At 43.4% G+C, this 19,163-nt stretch overlaps 1 protein-coding gene across 1 annotated transcript; it reads right to left on the bottom strand.

Moving 5' to 3' along the window:
* Positions 1–1,427: 1,427 nt before the first annotated feature.
* Positions 1,428–18,697, bottom strand: dynlt2b (dynein light chain Tctex-type 2B). Its single transcript, XM_080186085.1, has 5 exons — positions 18,617–18,697; positions 13,329–13,462; positions 12,485–12,554; positions 3,511–3,574; positions 1,428–1,627 (listed from the first exon to the last, which is right to left on the bottom strand). The coding sequence occupies exons 1-5, from the start codon at positions 18,658–18,660 to the stop codon at positions 1,580–1,582; spliced, it is 360 nt and encodes a 119-aa protein (XP_080042211.1). The 5' UTR covers positions 18,661–18,697; the 3' UTR covers positions 1,428–1,579.
* Positions 18,698–19,163: the final 466 nt, after the last annotated feature.

Here is a 19,163-nt window from a genome sequence, read left to right as displayed (position 1 = left end):
CTCCTAGATTTCCTTTGTTTTCATTCATCTTTATTTATTTTTTACTGTTCTCTACCTTGTATTTCTTTATTGTCTTTCTTAATTTTTCTCCCCCTCCCTTTATCCCCCTTCCCTTTTTGTCCCTGCTTCCCTTTTCTACATTCTACCTCTGATCCATCCCCCCTCCCTCCCCATCTTCATCTGATTAAAGTCCAACAGGTTTATTTAGTAGCATGAGCTTTCGGAGCATTGCCCCTTCATCCTGATGAAGGGGTAATGCTGCAAAAGCTCGTACAACCAATTAAACCTGTTGGACTTTAACCTGGTGTTGTGAAACTACTTACTGTGCCTACCCCAGTCCAATGCCGGTAAGTCCACGTCACAGCTTACAGCTTCTCGGCTGTTTGGCCATTCACCCCCTTTATTTGCTCTGGGGACAGCCATTAGCAGTCTTTTCCCCTGGTTTCTGTGGCTATGATTCATATTTCATTCTCTCTCCCTGCTATATAAATATTTCCCACTTTCTGTGCCTTTTAGCTTGACGAAGGCTCATCTGGACTCGAAACGTCAGCTTTTTTCTCTCCTTGCAGATGTTGCGATGCTGGGATTTTCCAGCGCTCTCTCTTTTGGTCCAAAATTCAATGTCTCCTTCCAAATTCAACATGACATCTCAGTAGCTCTCCAATCTTTGTCATTTGATTCTTCCTGACAGGTTTCCTTGCACAATTTTTTTGCCTATTACTTTCAATCTGATATTGATCCCTTTCTAAATTGTTCAGCAGGGAGAATAATTGGGTTAAACCAGCTGCCAATATGCTTCTGCTTCCATTTGTGATCCAGTGTTTGAGGTTAATACTCCCTGATTCTAGTCCACACTGCAGCGCCCACACATTATTCAGCTGCTTTTTGTGCACAATACATAATTTGTTGCTCCAGCTACTGAACCAATGCTGTGGATAAAGGGGTTAAATTCTGAGGACTGGCTGCATAAATTTAAGTTTGTATTCCCGTCATCTAATTGATATTCAATTCTGGTGAATCTGAGTTGCATCCCCTGCAAGGCCAATGCACGCTTCCTGAGGTGCGATGAACACTTTGTAGTCTGGTCAGCTGAAACTTCAAGTCTTCACTATTAAATGCCAAAAACGAGCAAGGTGTTTAAGTTTAGGCTTTTTCATTTTGCAGGGGCACAGAATGAAAAAGGGTGCATCTTCCAGTGTGCTTTTGGCCCCTTACTGGACAGGGCAGCACACAAGCACTAACAAATAATTTGTCGTAGCCACTATCGTAACGCACAATGGACGTGAGTTTCATGTTCTGAAGAAGCGTCAGCGTCAATATTGTTTCCCTGCCATTTGTTCTTTTCACATGCGGACAGGTATGCTGCCTACATTCCAGCATTTCCTCTACAAACATTGTGCAGGGTATTTATTTTAATCAGGGACAACTTGAACCAGCATATTGCTTTATTCTTGGTCTGAGCTATTACATTATACACCACTTTATTTAAAAAACCGATTGTACAGATGCAGAAACTTTAAGATATTCACATAAAGACATTTAATAACAGCGTGGGCTCCAGTTAGATCCTTGAAGGTTGCTAATAGTAATAGCAGCCAAAGGCAGCAGCAACGCAGAACAGGCTTTCCTGAAAGCAGATTAAAACCTGATTAATACAAAATTGAGGCTCAACAAGTGTTGGTTAGATTTTTGTTTTTAGTCATTCATGGGACAACTGCATCGCTGGCTGGCCAGCATTTATTGCCCTCCCCAGAGCAGAGCAGTTGAGAGTCAATAACACTGTTGTGGCTCTGGAGTCACATGTAGCCAGACCAGGCCAGGATAGTAGATTTCCTTCCCTGAAGGACATTAGTGAACCAGATGGATTTTCACAACAATCAACAATGCTTTCATGGTCATCAGTAGATTCTTAATTCCAGATTTTTTTTTACTGAATCCAACTTCCACCATCTGCCATGGTGGGATTCAAACCCGGGTCCCCGGAACATTAGCTGAATTTCTGGATTAATAACCTAGCAATAATACTACCAGGCCATCACCTTCCCACTTGAGTTCATAATCCAGGAGGACACTCCCAGTGCCTGTACTAAAGGATGATGTTACTGTATTAGCAATCCAGAGAACAGGCTACTGCTCTGGGGACATGGTCTCAAATCCCAATCTGGAACTGAAAGCTAGTTATAGTTTCATGGTGCCATTACTATCATTGATTGTCATAAATACACATCTGCTTCACTAAAGTCCTTTAGGGAAGGAAATCTGCCATCCTTATCTGGTCTGGTCTACATGGCCACAGCGAAGTGGTTGACTCTTTACTGCCTTTTGAAATGGCCAAATAAGCCACTCAATTCACAACAGAAAGGTTCAAGACAGCGCTCATCATCACATTCAAGGGCAATTTGAGATAGGCAACAAATGCTGGTCTTGCCAGGGATACCAATATCCCATGAAAGAATAACAAAACAGGAGTGCTGCACTGTCTGAGATGCCACCTTTCAAATTAGATGTTAAAACAAGCTCTGTCTGTCCTCTTGGAGAATGCAGAAGATCCACTATCGCTATTTCAAAGAAGAGCAGCAAAGTTCCCAAAATATCTCGGTCATTATTTATCCCTCAACCAATACTTAAAAACAGATGATCTGGTGTCTAACGATGGCTGTGTGCAAACTGACTATTCTAATCCCTTTACAATACAGCATCAACTGCATTTCAAATCCTATTTCTTATGTTCTTAAAGTTGTAAGTTTTAAGGAAGTCTTAAAGGAGGAAAGAGAGATGGAGAGCTTCAGGGAAGGAATTCTAGAGCCCAGTCAAAGCAAGGCCATTAATAGTCAGTGATTAAAATTGTTGATGCACAAGGGGCCAGAATTGTAGGAATGCAGAGAACAGGGTTTTTAAAAAATTCTTTTTCCATGGAATGCAGGTGTGTCACTAGTTAGGCCAGTATTTTTGCTGATTCCTAATTATGCTTAAGAAGGTGTAGTGAGCTACTTTCTTGAACCATTGCAGTCCATGTGATGTATTCACTGGCCGCAGTCAAGCATGAAGCTGTATGGTAATCAGTGGTCGTGTAACTGGACAACTAATCCAAAGATCTAAACTGATAGCCCAGGGAACATTGCTGGAACTTTACCACCTCACCCACACAAGGCTCGTGAGATCCTGCCAGAGGCCAATGGAGAATGCTGTTCTGTGAGCCACCCCAGTTTCGCAGCAGGTGTGCTGGTAAAATTCTGGCCCATAAGTTCAAATCCCACCAATATGGGGGAGAAACTGATAGAGATTGATTTTATTAGTCAACAATATCTTAGCATTGACCATCAGGAATGGTGGAGGGTGACGCATATGCCTATTTGGTCACGTTTGGTAGAGAGGAACAATTTTAAAAAATTTCAGTTGACCAACTAAACCAATGCAAAGCAGAGATAAAACAATTATTGATATAGAAGAAATCCTTTCCCTCAGACACACGACCCCAATATGCATTATTACTGCATCATGTATACTTACATTCATATACACATCCTGTGCAAAGTTGTCCGTATCAGCATCCCAGAAGCACCGTGCAGCCATTCTAAAAGGAAACAAAGACTTGTTCATATATGCTAAAATGTGAATATGTTTAGAACAAAGTCAGAGTTCTTTGCGCACCAAAAGGGAGAGATGAAACAATAAAAAAAAGTGTCTGGCTGATAATGCAAGCAAGAATCAGACTAAATGTAAAAAAATTTAGAAGAGAAGTGAAAGAAGAAATAAGAGCAGCAAAGAGAGTTTATGAGAAGAGACTGGCAACTAACATGAAAGGAAATTCAAAAGTCTTCCATTGGCATATAAATAGTAAAATTGCAGTAAAAAGAGAGGTGATGGAGGGAGTGGGGGGCAGAGTGGGAGGGATGGGGCACCAAAAGGAGACCTTATACATAGAGGCATACCTGAAGATACTGAATGAGTACAAGAGAGTTAAAGAGCATTGGGTACAGGAGGAACATGGAGTTGAGGCCACAATCAGATCAGCCATGATCTTACTGAATAGTAGAGCAGGCTCGAGGAGCAGAATAGTCTCCTCCTGCTCCTAATTCAAATGTTTGTAGGTACTTTGCATCCATCTTCACCAAGAAGGAATATGCTTTCAAAGAGGTAGCTGAGACACCTGATAGGTTAAAAATCGATAGAGGTTCTAGAAAGGCTAGCTGCACTTAAAAGTTGAAAAGTCAGCAGGACAGGACCAGAATCCAATATTATTATTAGAATTTTTATAGATTAAGTACCTGTAAGGAATGTTGCCTAAAGAAGTGTTTATTTGAGAGTCTAACAATTCAAAAGCTTTTGGAGAAATGTTCTGTAAGACTAATTTTAACTGTGTAAATATAATCATGTGTTTATGTTTTGTTTTCCTTTGTTAATTTATGTTTTAATATTTAAAACCTCCAAAAGTGTAGCTGACCTCAGTGCACATATGCCCTCATAATAGAATACAAATGGAGAATTTGTGAAAGCTTGGCAAGTTTTCCTTTAGAATTTGGCTTGTACAACACTTACCATTTGCCAGATCATAACAGTACCAAACTTTAGGAAGGATGTGTAAGCACAGGAACAGGTGCAGAAAAGATGTACCAGAAAGACTCCAGGGATGAAGATCTCGAGTTTGGTATATAGATTGGAGAAGGTTAGATTGTTTTCCTAAGAGAAGATTGAGAGCAGATTTTATCAGGGAGTTCAAAATCATGACGGTAATCGACAAAGTAAATCTGGAGAAACTGTTCCCAGTGGCAGCAAGTTGAGAACCAGACAACACCGATTTAAGGTGATTGACAAAAGAACTAGAAGCAACATGGTGACAAACCTTTTTGCATAACAAGTGGTTAGGATCCAAAATGCACTGCCTGGGAAACTGGCGGAGGCAAGTTCAAATGTAGATTTCAAAAGAAAACTGGAAAAGCAACTGAACTGAAATAAATTGTGGGGCTACAGACGGAGTGGTAGTAGCTGAGTGCTCAAGCTCTGATCTGGCATGGGTATGAAGGGCTGAAGGCCTCTCTGTTGTGTACTATAGACCATTTTATGATTCTGTATAGCACCCGTAATATTGTAAAATATCTTAAGATGGTTTAGAGGAACGTAAACACATGTAACAGATGATACTGAATCATGAAAGGAGATTTTAAGGTAGTCTGTCACAGAAGTAAATTTTATGAAATAACTTAAAAAAGGGGAGGTTTGATATGCTGAATGCAGAGTTCTCTCTAAAGCTCTCTTGTGAGACAAATTTTAAATTAAGGCAGCTCAGTCTTGGCCATGAATCTTTTGCATGTTATGCAATCATTATGTTGTTCTCATTTCTCCCTTGTCACAGCAGACTTTCTCTGTCTTTCTGCTCATCCTCATTGAGGGTGCCGCAATAGGACTGATCCTCCTGTTCTTAGTGAGGATGGTGCTTGGTGGGATAAGCAGCCGGGAAAAATCACAGGTCAGCCTCTCCAGCTCCATCACTCCTTAAATTGATCCACTATGACGGCAGCGACCCTGTGACTTTTCAATCAGTTTATCCGGCAATCATCAATCTCTGCCAGGACCACCTACCTGACCGTGCACTCAGCCCGACTGTCTCCTGATGAGAACATAAAATGGAGGTTGTTTAATTCATTCTTTCATGAGATGTGGATGTTGTCAGCAAGGCCAGCATTTGTTTGTCCAAGCCGAATAGCCTTTGAACTGAGTGGCTTGCTCAATCACACTGCTCAGTCAGTCACATTGCTACCCATTCTGGAATCACACGAAGGCCAGACCAGGTCAGGACAGCAGATTTCCTTCCTCAAAGAACATTAGTTAACAAGATGGGTTCGTACAGCAATCAAGGATAATTTTATGATCACCATTTCTGAGACTAGCTTTGAATTTCAGCTTTCATAATATTATTTAATATGTTAGAGCATAAAGCATAGTAACAGGAATTTGGCCTATACTGATGTTTATTGCCCACTGATGCCTTCTCCCAGCCCTCTTCATTTAACTCTACTAGGTTAACCTTTCATTACTTTCCCTCTTATGTATTTATCTAGCTTCCCCTTAAAAGATTTTATGTAATTTCATGAATTATTCCTCAGTGGTAGCTATGATGTGGAGATGTCGGCGTTGGACTGGGATGGGCACAGGTTTATTTGGAATCACAAGCTTTCGGAGCGCTGCTCCATCAAGTGACTCCTTGAAGTCCAAAAGCTTGTGATTCTAAATAAACCTGTTGGACATTAACCTGATGTTGTGAGACTTCTTTCTGTACACTTCAGTGTAGCGTGCTTCACATTACAAAGGTTTGTTTTTCCCCTACAAGCATTCCCTTCATTGCTTTATCAGGTTACGTTTAAAACCAGGACTACCAGGCCTTGGTAATATTGCACATCTATCATTCTCAGCTGATAAGTAGACATTAAATCCAGCCATGTGATGCAAGACAGCAACACAGGACAGCAACAGAATGTGAAATATGCTTCAAATTAATTGAAGAGAAAGAATTCACCAGTGACCTTTCCTTGAAAGTATCCAATGAAAAATTGTGATCAACGCGACAAATTGGTTACTTGGATACATCTTCAAGGATTTTCAACAATTATTTGGAACAATGTATTCCAAGTGTTGCTGAATGTTGAGCCACATTCTTGCCTGAGTCAGTGGGTTTGAGGTTCAAGTCCCACTCCAGATTCTTGGGCACAAAATCCAGGCAGTACTGAGGGAGTGCTGCACTGCGAGAGGTGCTGTCTTTTGAATGAAATGTTAAACTGAAGTCCCACCTGTTCTCTCAGGTGGATGCGAAATATCCCAGGGCACTATTCGGAAATACAGATGTCCTGGGCCAATTTCCATCCCTCAATCAACATACCAGATGATCACTTTGCTGTTTGTGGGAGTTTGCTGTGCACAAATTGGCTGCTGTGTTTCCTACATTACAAGCCTTGGGGGTGCACGGTGGCACAGTGCTTAGCACTGCTGTCTCACACTGCCAGGAAACTAGTTCAATTCCCGACTTAGGTCACTGTCTGTGCGAAGTCTGCACGTTCTCTCCGTGGTTCCCCCCGGGTGCTCCCATTTCCTCTGACAGTCCAAAAAGATGTGCTGGTTAGGTGCATCGGCCATGTTAAATTTTCCCTCAGTATAACCAAAAAGGCGCCAGAGTGTGGCGACTAGGGGATTTTCACAGTAACTTCATGCAGTGTTAATTTAAGACTACTTGTGATAATAATAAACTAAACTAAACTAGCTGAAAAGTACTTCACTGACTGTGAAGAGCTTTATATAGCCTGAGACTCTGAAAGGTGCTATAAAAATGCAGGTTTTTCCTACTTCTGTAGGGAAGAGCCAGGACTGATTCCCAGCATTATAGGAGCAAAGATAGATTGGGGATCATATTTAAAAGATGAACCACTCAAACACCGTTTCGAATAGTGAATCTGCAATGTTGCTTCAAATCAAACCACTGCAGTAAATAAAATCTGGAATAAATAGCAGTAATGGTGACCGTGAAACTACTGAGTTACCATTAAAAACCCATCTGGTTCACTAATATCTGTTTCTGAAGAAAATCTGTTATCCTTATTCACCCGGCCTGTGGGTGACTCTTGATCCTCAGCAATGTGGTCAACTTTAACCGCCCTCCAAAAAGGCCAAGAAACCCAGCTCAAGCTATTTAATGATCTAGGTCTATATATTGCCTTCATCAGTCTCACCAAAGCATCTGATCACGTGAGCTGAGCTGGCCTATTAAAGCTGGAGAAAACTGGCTGTCTGTCAAAGCTGCTCAGTATGATCTCCTCTTGCAAGGTTTGGTAGGTTAACTGTCACAGGGCAACATCAAAGTACATTGAGACCTGCAGTGAAATCAGAGGCTTGTATTCGAGCTCTGACAGGCTGCAGATTCTTCTTTTTTACTGTTGTCAGATGCCTTCAGCTTCAACAGACGGGTTTCTTTCGATCAATCACGGGAAGTAGGCACGCTAGCTACACCAGCATTTATTGACCGTTGCTGATTGCCTTGAGATGATGATGATGATGATCAGCTGCCAACTTGAACCACTGCAGTCCATGTGGTGTAGGTACACCTGTAGTGCTGTTAGGGAGGGTAGTTTCAGGAATATATTTACAACTCAGAATAATGAGTGGCTTGGAGGGGAACTTGCAGGTGGTGGCATTCCCATGCATCTGCTGCCCTTGTCCTTCTGGATGATATTGGTCATGAGTTCAGAAAGTGCTGTCAAGGAGCCTCTGCGTTCCTGCAGCACATCTTGTCAATGGTACACATGGCTGACAATGTGCGTTTGGTGGTGGAGGGAGTGGATATTTATGGATGTGGTGCCAATCAAGCGGGCTGCTCTGTCCTGGATGGTATTGAGCTTCCTGAGTGTTGTTGGAACGGCACTCATCGAGGGCAGTGAAGGGTATTCGAACACACACCTGACTTGTGCCTTGTAGATGGTGGTCGGTCTTTGGGGAGTCCGGAGGTGAGCTATTCGCCACAGGACTGCTAGCCTCTGACCTGCTCTTGTAGCTAAAGTATTTCTATGGCTTGGCCAGTTCAGACTTTGAGCTACTTACATAGGAGAACCAACCTGCTATTCTGAGATCCAAGACACAGGTGTGCCAAATCCTCTGAGAGTTGCTCTATGCTAATGATGTCACAGTAGCATTCCATACTGACAGTCACATTCAGCACCAAGTGAACAGATGCTCTCATGCCAGTAAAGAATTTGGTTTGACCATCTGTATCAAATGTCCTGGGTCTTGAATGTTGCCACACTGTCATCTATCAGCCTCGACAATGTGTTCTTGGAAATTGTTGCTAGCTTCACATATCCAGGCTCTACAATCACCAGCTTTCTGATGCTGAAATGAACACATGCACCTCAAAAGCTGCAGCTGCTATGTCCAAACTGAATGAGAGTGTGTGGAACAACAGCAAACTGAGAATAGCAAACTGCAAGTGTAATAAGCCTTCGTTCGCAGTGTACGTCTGGGTAACATATGCTAGGCAGAAGAAAATGCTGAACAGTTTCCACCTTCACTGTCTCACATATCCTCAGCATTTCTTGGCAGGACAAAGTCAGCAACTCAGAGGTCCTGGAGCTAATTCTATCAGCATACACTCGTTGCTAAGCCAAAGATGTCTGCACTGGCTTAGCCATGTTCGTAGGGTGGATGGCAGCCATAAATCCATAAACCTTCTGTACAATGAACTGGTCATTGGGTCACGACCTCATGGATTTCCACGCCTCTGTTACAAGATCACCTGAAAGTAAGATATGAAGGTGGAGGAAATTGACACGAACCGGAAGACAATTGCTGACGGCTGTGACTTCCAGAGGCCAACTGTTTGAAAGGGCATTGGAAGAGGTGAGCAGAAACATAAGGCTCAGCTTGCTTAGAGGACGCCCCAGAGAGGTCAGCAAATCACTCACCTTCACAGCTCACAGTCTTCCTCTGCAGCAAATGCCACAGGGATTGCCATGCCAGAGTGGGATCTTGACCCTTACAAGGTGATGCTCAATATGGAGTTGACAACTATGCGCAAACCATCATTTTACAAGATCAGTGGGTATGAAGGGCACAATTTCAAAATTTACAGATGATTTAAAACTTGCAAGTATTGTGAACTTCGAGGAGGATAGTGTTGGCATAGACAGGTTGGTGGAATAGACAGACATGTGGCAGATGAAATTTAATGCGGAGAAGTGTGCAAGATTTTGATAATTCTACTTATTTTTAGAATCTGTAATCCATTTGGAATTTATTTCTTAACCACTTTTAAAAAAGAAAGCCCACCAATGCCTCTACTTTCTCAGAAGATGAACAAAATTTGGCATGTCAGCTTTGACTCTCACCAATTTTTACAGATGCACCATAGAAAGCATTCTTTCTGGTTGTATCACAACTTGGTATGGCTCCTGCTCTGCCCAAGACTGCAAGAAACTACAAAAGGTCGTGAATGTAGCCCAATCCATCACGCAAACCAGCCTCCCATCCATTGACTCTCTCTACACTTCCTGCTGCCTCGGCAAAGCAGCCGGCATCATTAAGGACCCCACGCACCCCGGACATTCTCTTTTCCACCTTCTTCCTTTGGGAAAATAATACAAAAGTCTGAGGTCACGAACCAACCAACTCAAGAACCGCTTCTTCCCTGCTGCTGTCAGACTTTTGAATGGACTTACCTTGTATTTAAGTTGATCTTTGAAATGGCAAATGGAATTTAATGTTGGCAAGTGTGAGGTGGTCCACTTTGGTAGGAAGAATGGTAGGAAGGACTATTACTTACGTGGCGAAAAACTGCAGCAGGCGACGGTGCAGAGGGACCTCGGGGTCCTTGTGCATGAGTCGCAAAAACCCAGCTTGCAGGTGCAGCAGGTGGTCAGGAAGGCGAATGGGATGCTGGCCTTCATAGCGAGGGGGATTGAATATAAAAGTAGGGAGGTCTTGCTGCAGCTGTATAGGGCATTGGTGAGGCCGCAGCTGGAGTACTGTGTGCAGTTTTGGGCGCCGCACCTGCGCAAGGATATTTTGGCCCTGGAGGGAGTGCAGAGGAGGTTTACTAGGCTGATACCGGAGTTGAGGGGATTGAGCTATGAGGAGAGGCTGAATAAACTAGGCTTGTACTCGTTAGAGTTTAGAAGAATGAGGGGAGATCTCATTGAGACGTATAAGATGATGAATGGGATGGATAGGATAGAGGTGGAGAGACTCTTCCCGCTCAAAAAAGACAGTAGGACTAGGGGGCACAGCCTCAAGATAAAGGGGAGGCGGTTTAGAACGGAGTTGAGGAGGAACTTCTTCACTCAAAGGGTGGTGAATCTCTGGAATTCTCTGCCCGTTGAAGTGGTGGAGGCTGCCTCGCTAAATATTTTTAAGAAGCGGGTTGATGGGTTCTTGATAAGAGAGGGGATTAAGGGTTATGGGGAGAGGGCGGGAAAGTGGAACTGAGCCACAACAGATCAGCCATGATCTTATTGAATGGCGGGGCAGGCTCGAAGGGCTAGATGGCCTACTCCTGCTCCTATTTCTTATGTTCTTATGTTCTTTCTCTATTGTAACACTACATTCTGCACTCTCTTATTTCCTTCTCTATGAATAGTATGTTTTGTCTGTATAGCGCGCAAGAAACAATACTTTTCATTGTAAACTAATACATGTGACAATAATAAATCAAATCAAATCGAAGGGTCAGTTTGATTTTCTGTTGGACAATTAACAATCAAGGCAATTGGGGAACAGGAAGGCAAGTTGCTTGTGCAAAACTATACTTGATGAATTTATGACTTTAATGGTGTCGCGAAGTATGAATTCAAGAGGTTTTCTGCTTTGAAGGAATTGTTAACAGCAGAGTTCAGAGTCTGAACTTAGAATGACACTTTATCTTTAAACAAACCATGTATTGCTTTAATTGATCTGCGCCAGAGGGGAACTTTATTTTCTGGTATCTGTCAGGCTTGGGTTAAAATATGTTGACAAGAAAATGTCACTTTATTTATGGCTTTTCTGTATGTGGCTGAAATGTACCATTTGTACACAATGTAATGTAAACTCTGAGGGGCCTAAGAGAAAAGGGACGAATACTTGTCTCCAGTCCACATGGTTCTAGTTACAGAGGTGAGCTGATAAGGTGATTTGCACCCTATGGCCAATAAGAGGGGTGAATTTGGACTATTTCCAAGAAAGGAGTGCGAGACTAGGAGATAAAAGTTGAGAAATCGTGGTCCTTGTTGGCAAATGGCTCCTAGGCTGATATGGACACAGCTCAACAACACTCCAAAGACAAAAAGCAAAAGAGACATCGACTGTGCTTGCAACATCAAGAATTCCTTGGTTCTCAAAAGATGAGAAATGTCTGTTGTTTTCATTGGCTCTACTTGAGTATGTAAATTCTTGCTTGATATGTAAATTCTACTCAATTTATAAATACTAATTATTCATGCCTTATTGGTCTTGCACGACAACCCTCGTGTTTGAAATTAAGAATTCAGACCTGTGGCATTTGTCCATTTAAGGGCAACACAGCAGAAGAGGGTCACCTGGTTTGAGGGACCAATTGGGACTGAGAGAGGGTAATCACTCCAGTGGGTGAACCTCTCTCCTCAGCAGAAGATATCTGAAGGTATGTAGAAGACATGTAAGCTCTGGGGTAGCCAAGAGGCTGCTGCTTTTGTACAGTTTTTCCTTGTTAATAAGTACCTTTTGTGTTCCTGATGAAGTCAGCAGCATGCACCATTGCACGATCTTGCAGTCAATTTTAATTAGAAGGGTTTTATATCTCAAAGCCCAAAACCTTGTAAGTCTGAAGTGATACATTTTTGTCAGATGACCAAAGAGAGGCAACGTATGCTTTCCTTGCCAAATCAGTTCTATATGAAAGCAAGATAAAAACATACTGCGGTGAAGGAGGAAAGGCAACATAATGAATCATTGGACTAAATGTAAAACAAATCAAGATAAGTTGACAACATACTTCACTCCTTCACCTCGCTGCTCTCCAATAACGACCTGTACCACCACCTTGTATCGCTCAAACGCACATTCTGCAGAAACAGGACAAGCTCTTATCAATACTGCTTTTTGAACAGAGACATCTCAAAGCAGAGCTAATACCCAAATCTCAACTTGCACCAAGTCTCTTTCACCCACAGTCCCTGAATTCGCCAGCTGACATTGGTTCCTATCCCCCACCTCCCCCCCCCAACCCCTGCAAACCCATTCACTGGGCTGTACGGTGGCACAGTGGTTAGCACTGCTGTCTCAAAGCACCAGGTACCCGGGTTGGATTCCCGGCTTGGGTCACTGTGTGTGTGGAGTCTGCACGTCTCCCCATGTTTGCATGAGTTTCCACCAGGTGCTCCAGTTTCCTCCCACAGTCCGAAAGACGTGCTAATTAGGTGCTTTATCTATGCTAAATTCTCCTTCTGCGTACCCAAACAGGCGCTGGAGCGTGGCAACTAGGGGACTTTCACAGTAACTTCATTGCGGTGTTAATGTAAGCCTCCTTGTGACACTAACACTAACCTCGGCACTGCTTTGATTCCAGCTTCTGGTGCATTCCCAATTTTAATTGCTCCACTGCCCATTAACAACCATGCCAAAGTTCTGGATTTCCCTCTCTAGTGTTCTTCTTTGAAACACCCTCGGGCATTTCACAAGTTGAAAGTGCTATATAAAGTTGTTGTTATTGTATGTACAGCAGGCAGGAGCAATGTAAGTGGCAGGGATTGTAATTCTGAAGGTTCCGCCTCATCTTCCTTGTTCCTTTGCAAAGATGCCTGTACAGTGTATAGAAGTATGATACAAATATACTGTACCTTTTACTTTAACCTTTATGGCTTCTGCAATATTCCTGGTCATGACAGGAACTTCCTCTGGGTTATAAAGCTTGTTTGATAATTCCTCTTTCAGCACACTATTGATCTTTGCTTTCACAATAGCTGTCTTGAACCTAGTGACAATAGTTCTGGCTGTTAGTACATGCTATCTCAACAACTTTACAGTCAAGTGCGCAGCTTTATTTTACCAGTGTATTTTACTTTACACTACAAAAAACTGGTGTACACTGCACTACATTAAGACATTTGGTTGTTAACCCTTCGCCTGTCTCTCCTGAAGCTACTGGGGTATAGATCAACCAACGCCGGATACGTTGTCAAGGTTCCTACACTTTATAAAATCAAACCACTGTGGTTTCTGGAAATATTAAATTAAAATAGGAAAATGTGGAAATGATCAGCAGGTCTAGCAGCAACCATGAGTGAGAAACAGAGTTAACATTGAAGACTAACAATTCATCCTCAAAAGTGGAAGACAGATGGGAAGAGAAATATTAGTATATAGTACAGCTGTGGAAAAAGGATGGTATGTGATAGGGTGGAGGACAGAAGAGGTTGACAAAAGGGATGATGGTAAAGCAAAATTGTGAAAAGGAACAAGTAAAGAAATTTTGAGGAGGATTTTCAAGACACAATAATCCAATATAAAATGAATTGCTACTTGGAAAACATGGGTTATAATTAGCGACCAACAGGGATTCATTAAAGGAAAATAGACTCTGAATAGCTTGAATTTGTTGATGAAGTTATTGAGAGGATTGATGAAGGCAGTGTGATTGATGGCTGTCTTTGGTGGACCCATCATTGACGCTAGTTGCCACTTTATTCAAGGATGACATCTACTCAGGATCATGTGACTGAACAGGCCGATTCTTGACCTGCAGGTCTTTTTTTTATTCATTTGTGGAACATGGGCGTTGCTGGTTGGCCAGCATTTATTGCCCATCCCTAGTCGCCCTTGGGAAGATGGTGGTGAGCTGCCTTCTTGAATCACTGCAGTCCATGTTCTGTGGGTTGATCCACAATGCCATTAGGGAGGGAATTCCAGAGTTTTGACCCAGCAACTCTGAAGGAACAGCGATATATTTCCAAGTCAGGATGGTGAGTGGCTTGGAGAAGAACTTGCAAGTGGTGGTGTTCCCATGTATCTGCTGCCCTTGTCCTTCTAGATGGAAGTGGTCTTTGGGGCACATGGGGCAGGATGTCCCACATGGTACAGGAATCTGGGGAGCAGGATTTACTTTTTTTCTCTGCTGCTGCTCTGAGTCACAGTGTCTTAATGATGAGGCAAAGTGCATCACAGGTTAATGGACAAGTTGATGCCATTCTGAACAATTAGTAGCAAGCTCCCACTCATAAACCATTGCAGGATTGTGACAAGTTTCTTGGAGATCTAAATCTTTGGAGCACAATCCACATACAATCGTGATTTATGTAAAATGCCTTGGTTGGGTTGATGATGCAATGAAGGGTTATTGATGTTTTTCTCGACAGCTTTCTTGGATTGGTCTGGCAAGAAAGACCATGCGGGGGTTCCTCTAAGAGATCTAAAGCCAAACTGTGCCTCTTGGGCAGATTTCCTCATCCACAGAAAGTAGGTAGTTAAGAGGACTGTGTGTCTGGAGTTACCCTGCTATGGACTAGAGGGGTGTACTTTGATAATTTCCACAACATAATTTATCTCCCTTTTTGAAGACAGTTACATGGTGCATTATTAAGATTGGGAGCAGGAGGAACTTGGGAATGAGTTATACTCACTTTCAAAAAGCATTGGAGGAGGAACCATATTGTAGATGTAATAGCGAAGTTACAGCCATGGATTGAAAAGGCCAGGGAATTCGACTAAGGATCAAAGAGCAGAGGGCAGTGACATAGTTTTTTTTCAGGCTGGAGGCAGAGTTCCACTGGTGTTTCATGGGGTCAGTATTGGGAACACTGTTCTTTTTTGCTATCTATTGAAGTATCATAGAATCATAGAACCCTATAGTGCAGAAAAAGACCCTTCGGCCCATTGAGTCTACACCGACCACAATCCCACCCAGGCCCTACCCCCATATCCCTACATATTATACCCACTAATCCCTCTAAACTAAGCATCCTACTACACTAAGGGGCAATTTTAGCATGATCAATCAACCTAACCTGCACATCTTTGGAAAGGGCTTAATGTCAAAGTTGCAGATGATACAAAACTCAGAAATATGGTAAACAGTGAAAAGAGTAACAGATTTTAGAAGGACATGAAGTGACAAGATGGGGCAGACACATGGCAGACACAATTTAACACAGAAGTGATGCATTTTGGTCGTAAGAACGTGGAAATGCCATAAAAACTAGCTGGTACAATTTTAAAATGTGTTCAATGACAGAGAGGTCTGGGAGAGGCTTAATGATTAAAGGCAGCAGGATAAGTTAAAAAGGCAGTTCAGAAAGCATACAGGATCCTTGGCTTTTACTAATAGAGACACAATGTACAAAAACAAAAGTTATGAAGAATCTTTATGAATCACTCAGCTGGAGTCTTGCTCCAATTCTGGGCACCACACTCGCAGATGTCAAGGCCTTACAAACTATGCAAAGTAGATTGCTAGAATAGTAACAGGGATGCAGGAGTTCAGTAATGTGGAGAAGTTGGAGTTTTGTTCTGAGAAGATCAAGAGGAAATTTAAAAAGGTGTTCAAAATCAAAAAGGGTTTCAATGGATTGGCTGGGGACAAACTGTTTCCCATGCTGGGAGGGTAAGCAACCAGGAGCTTAATCGGAGATATTGTTAAAAGAACCACAGGGGGAAATGAGGAGACATTTTCTGACTGCAAGACATTCCTGGAATGTACATGAAATGAATATCTGGAACAGAATGGTGAGGAACCTACAAGAGTACAGGCTATTTTAGATCTAGTATTATGCAGTAAGAATGTTCTACCCCAAAGGGTTGTGAGTACTCAGTCATTGAGCCTGTTAAGATCAAGATTGATAAATTTCTAGACATTAATGGTAGCAAGGGATATGGGGATGTGTGGCAAAATGGCACTGGGTAGAAGATCAGCCATGATCTAACTGAATAGCAAAGCAGGCTTGACAGGCCTGTTCCTATTTCTATGACTCAACTACAACTGTACAGGACATTGGTGTGAGAGTGCATCTGACTCAAGGAGGGGTTTGCTTGCACTGGAAGCAGTTCAAAGAAGGTTCACTCCCTGGGGCGAAGGGATTGTCTTACGAAGACAGGTTGGGTCAGTTATCACTGGAGTTTAGAAGGCTGAGAGGCTATCTTATTAAAACGTATAAGATCCAAAGGTAGCTTGAAAGGATAGGTGCTGAAGGAACACATCTTCTCACGTGGGAATCTAGAACTAGGGAGTACAGTTTCAGAATAAGGGATTGTCCATTTAATATGGAAATCAGGAAAAATTCCTTCTCTCAGAGGGTGGTTAGATTTGGAATTCTCTTGTCCAGACAGTAGAGATGGCTGGGTTGTTGATTTGATTTATTTTTGTCACATGTATTAGTACATGTGAAAAATATTATTTCTTATGCGCTATACGGACAAAGCATACCATTCAGAGGAGAGATGCAGAATGTAGTGTTACAATCATAGCTAGGGTGTAGAGAAAGATCAACTTAATGCAAGGTAAATCCATTCAAAAGTCTGACAGCAGCAGGAAAGAAGCTATACTTGAGTCTGTTTGTACGTGACCTCAGGCTTTTGTATCTTTTTCCTGAAGGAAGAAGGTGGAAAAGAGAATGGGTGCCTGGGGTCCTTAATCATGCTGGCTGCTTTGCTGAGGCAGCAGAAAATGTAGACAGAGTCAATGGATGGGAGGCTGGTTTGTGTGATGGATTGGGCTACATACACAGCCTTTTGTAGTTTCTTGCAGTCTTGGGCAAAACAGGAGCCACACCAAGCTGTGATACAACCAGAAAGAATGCTTTCTATTGTGCACCTGTACAAGGTGGTGAGTCATAACTGATATGCAAAACTTCCTTAGCCTCCTGAGAAATTAGAGGTGGTGGTGCGCTTTCTCAACTATATGGGGGGACCAGGACAGGTTGTTGGTGATCTGGATACCTAAAAACTTGAAGCTCTCGATCCTTTCTAACAGGGGCATGTTCTCCTCTACGCTTCCTGAAGTTGATGACAACCTCCTTCATTTTGTTGACATTGAGGGAGAGATTATTGTTGCCGCACCAGTTCATCAGATTCTCTATCTCATTCCTGTACTCTGTCTTGTCATTGTTTGAGATCTAACCCACTGGGTGGTGTCGCCTTCAAACTTGAAAATCAAATTGGATGGGAATTTGGCCACACAGTCATGGGTGTATAAGGAGTATAGTTGGGGGCTGAGAACACAGCTTTGCGAGGCACCAGCGTTGAGGATGATCGTGGAGATGTTGTTGCCTATCCTCGCTGATTGTGGTCTATGAGTTAGGAAGTTCAGGATCCAGTCACAGAGGGAGGAGCCAAGCCAGATCACTGAGTTTGGAAATGGGTTTCATGGGAATAATGGTGTTGAAGGCTGAGTCAATAAATAGGAGTCTGACACACGTGTCCTTGTTATCTAGATGTTCCAAGGTAGAGTGCAGGGCCAGGGAGATGGCGTCTGCTGTGAACCTACTGCAGCAGTAGGCAAACTGTAGTGGATCCAGATGGTCGGATAGGGTGGAATTGATTCGTGCCGTGACTAGCTTTTCGAAGCGCTTCATAATAACGGATGTCACAGCCACTGGATGATAGTCATTAAGACACGCTGCTTGTTTTTTTTTTAGGTATCAGGATGATGGTCATCTTCTTAAAGCAGATAAGGAGCTCAGACTGTTGTAAAGAGAGGTTGAAAATGTCTGCGAATACCCCTACCAGCTGATCCGCTCAGGATCTAAGTGCTCATCTAGGTACCCCATCTGGACCAGTCGCTTTCTGTGGGCTGACCTTTGAGAAAGTTGCTCTGATATGTGCAATGGTGACCCCCAGGTACAGAATATATTCAAGATGGAGTTAGATAGACTTTTGATGTATAGGGAGTTGAGGGTTATGGGGTCACAGTCTCCCCCTCTCTCTCTCCCCGGGTACACAGTGTCTCTCTCTCTCTTCCTCACCCCCCTCCCCTGGGTACACAGTCTCCCCCTCCCCCTCCCCCTCCCCTGGGTACACAGTCTCCCCCTCCCCCTCCCCCTCCCCTGGGTACACAGTCTCCCCCTCCCCCTGGGTACACAGTCTCTCTCTGTTCCCCCCCCCCCCCCCCCGGGTATACTCTCTCTATTCCCGGTACCTGTGTTGAAAAGCGGGTCTGATGCTGTAAGTATTCTCCGACATTTCCCCGTCGCCCCGGCAACCGCCACTTCCGGTCCGGGCAGTGTGTCTGACCCGGGCTTCCGGTGGAGCCTCCGTCCCGGAGATTGGTTCCGGGGTCCGGGCTGGGGGGGGGGTGTCAGAGACTGCGGCCCGAGGCCGGGACTCGGACAGTCAGGATCGAGCCTGGAGCCTGGAGCCTGGGACCTGGGCAACCAAAAGTTTAGGAACCGCCCCTTCAAACAACAATAAAGGAGCTGCAGCCTGGAGCAGCTTCCATAAACCGACACACATTCTGCCTCTGACCGTAGAAGCGTGTGGCCTGGGAGCCCCTGGGTCAGATGAACCTGGGGTCAGTGCTGTGTACAACACCCTCCACACCAAATCCATAAACCTTTCCAGGTCCACGCAAGAGCACGAAGCGGCACCAGAATAGCCTGACAACGCCAGGGTCAACTCTCCTGGTGAAGGAGCGGCGTTCCGAAAGCTCCTGATTCCAAATAAACCTGTTGGACTTTAACCTGGTG

Source organism: Carcharhinus amblyrhynchos, chromosome 3 (assembly GCF_965287045.1).
Source record: "Carcharhinus amblyrhynchos chromosome 3, sCarAmb.v2.hapA, whole genome shotgun sequence".
NCBI classification, from domain to species: domain Eukaryota; kingdom Metazoa; phylum Chordata; class Chondrichthyes; order Carcharhiniformes; family Carcharhinidae; genus Carcharhinus; species Carcharhinus amblyrhynchos.
Note: the sequence above shows the minus strand (reverse complement) of the source record. Positions and strands in the feature narration are given on the sequence as shown.

Bases quoted from the DNA above. Each gene is read 5' to 3' on its own strand.
- dynlt2b (XM_080186085.1), bottom strand. From the start codon at position 18,660: ATGTCGGAGAATACTTACAGCATCAGACCCGCTTTTCAACACAG. The intron at 13,463-18,616 runs GTACCGGGAATA...TATTGTCACTAG, and splicing joins AGACCCGCTTTTCAACACAG to GTTCAAGACAGCTATTGTGA. The intron at 12,555-13,328 runs GTACAGTATATT...CTGTTTCTGCAG, and splicing joins CATAAAGGTTAAAGTAAAAG to AATGTGCGTTTGAGCGATAC.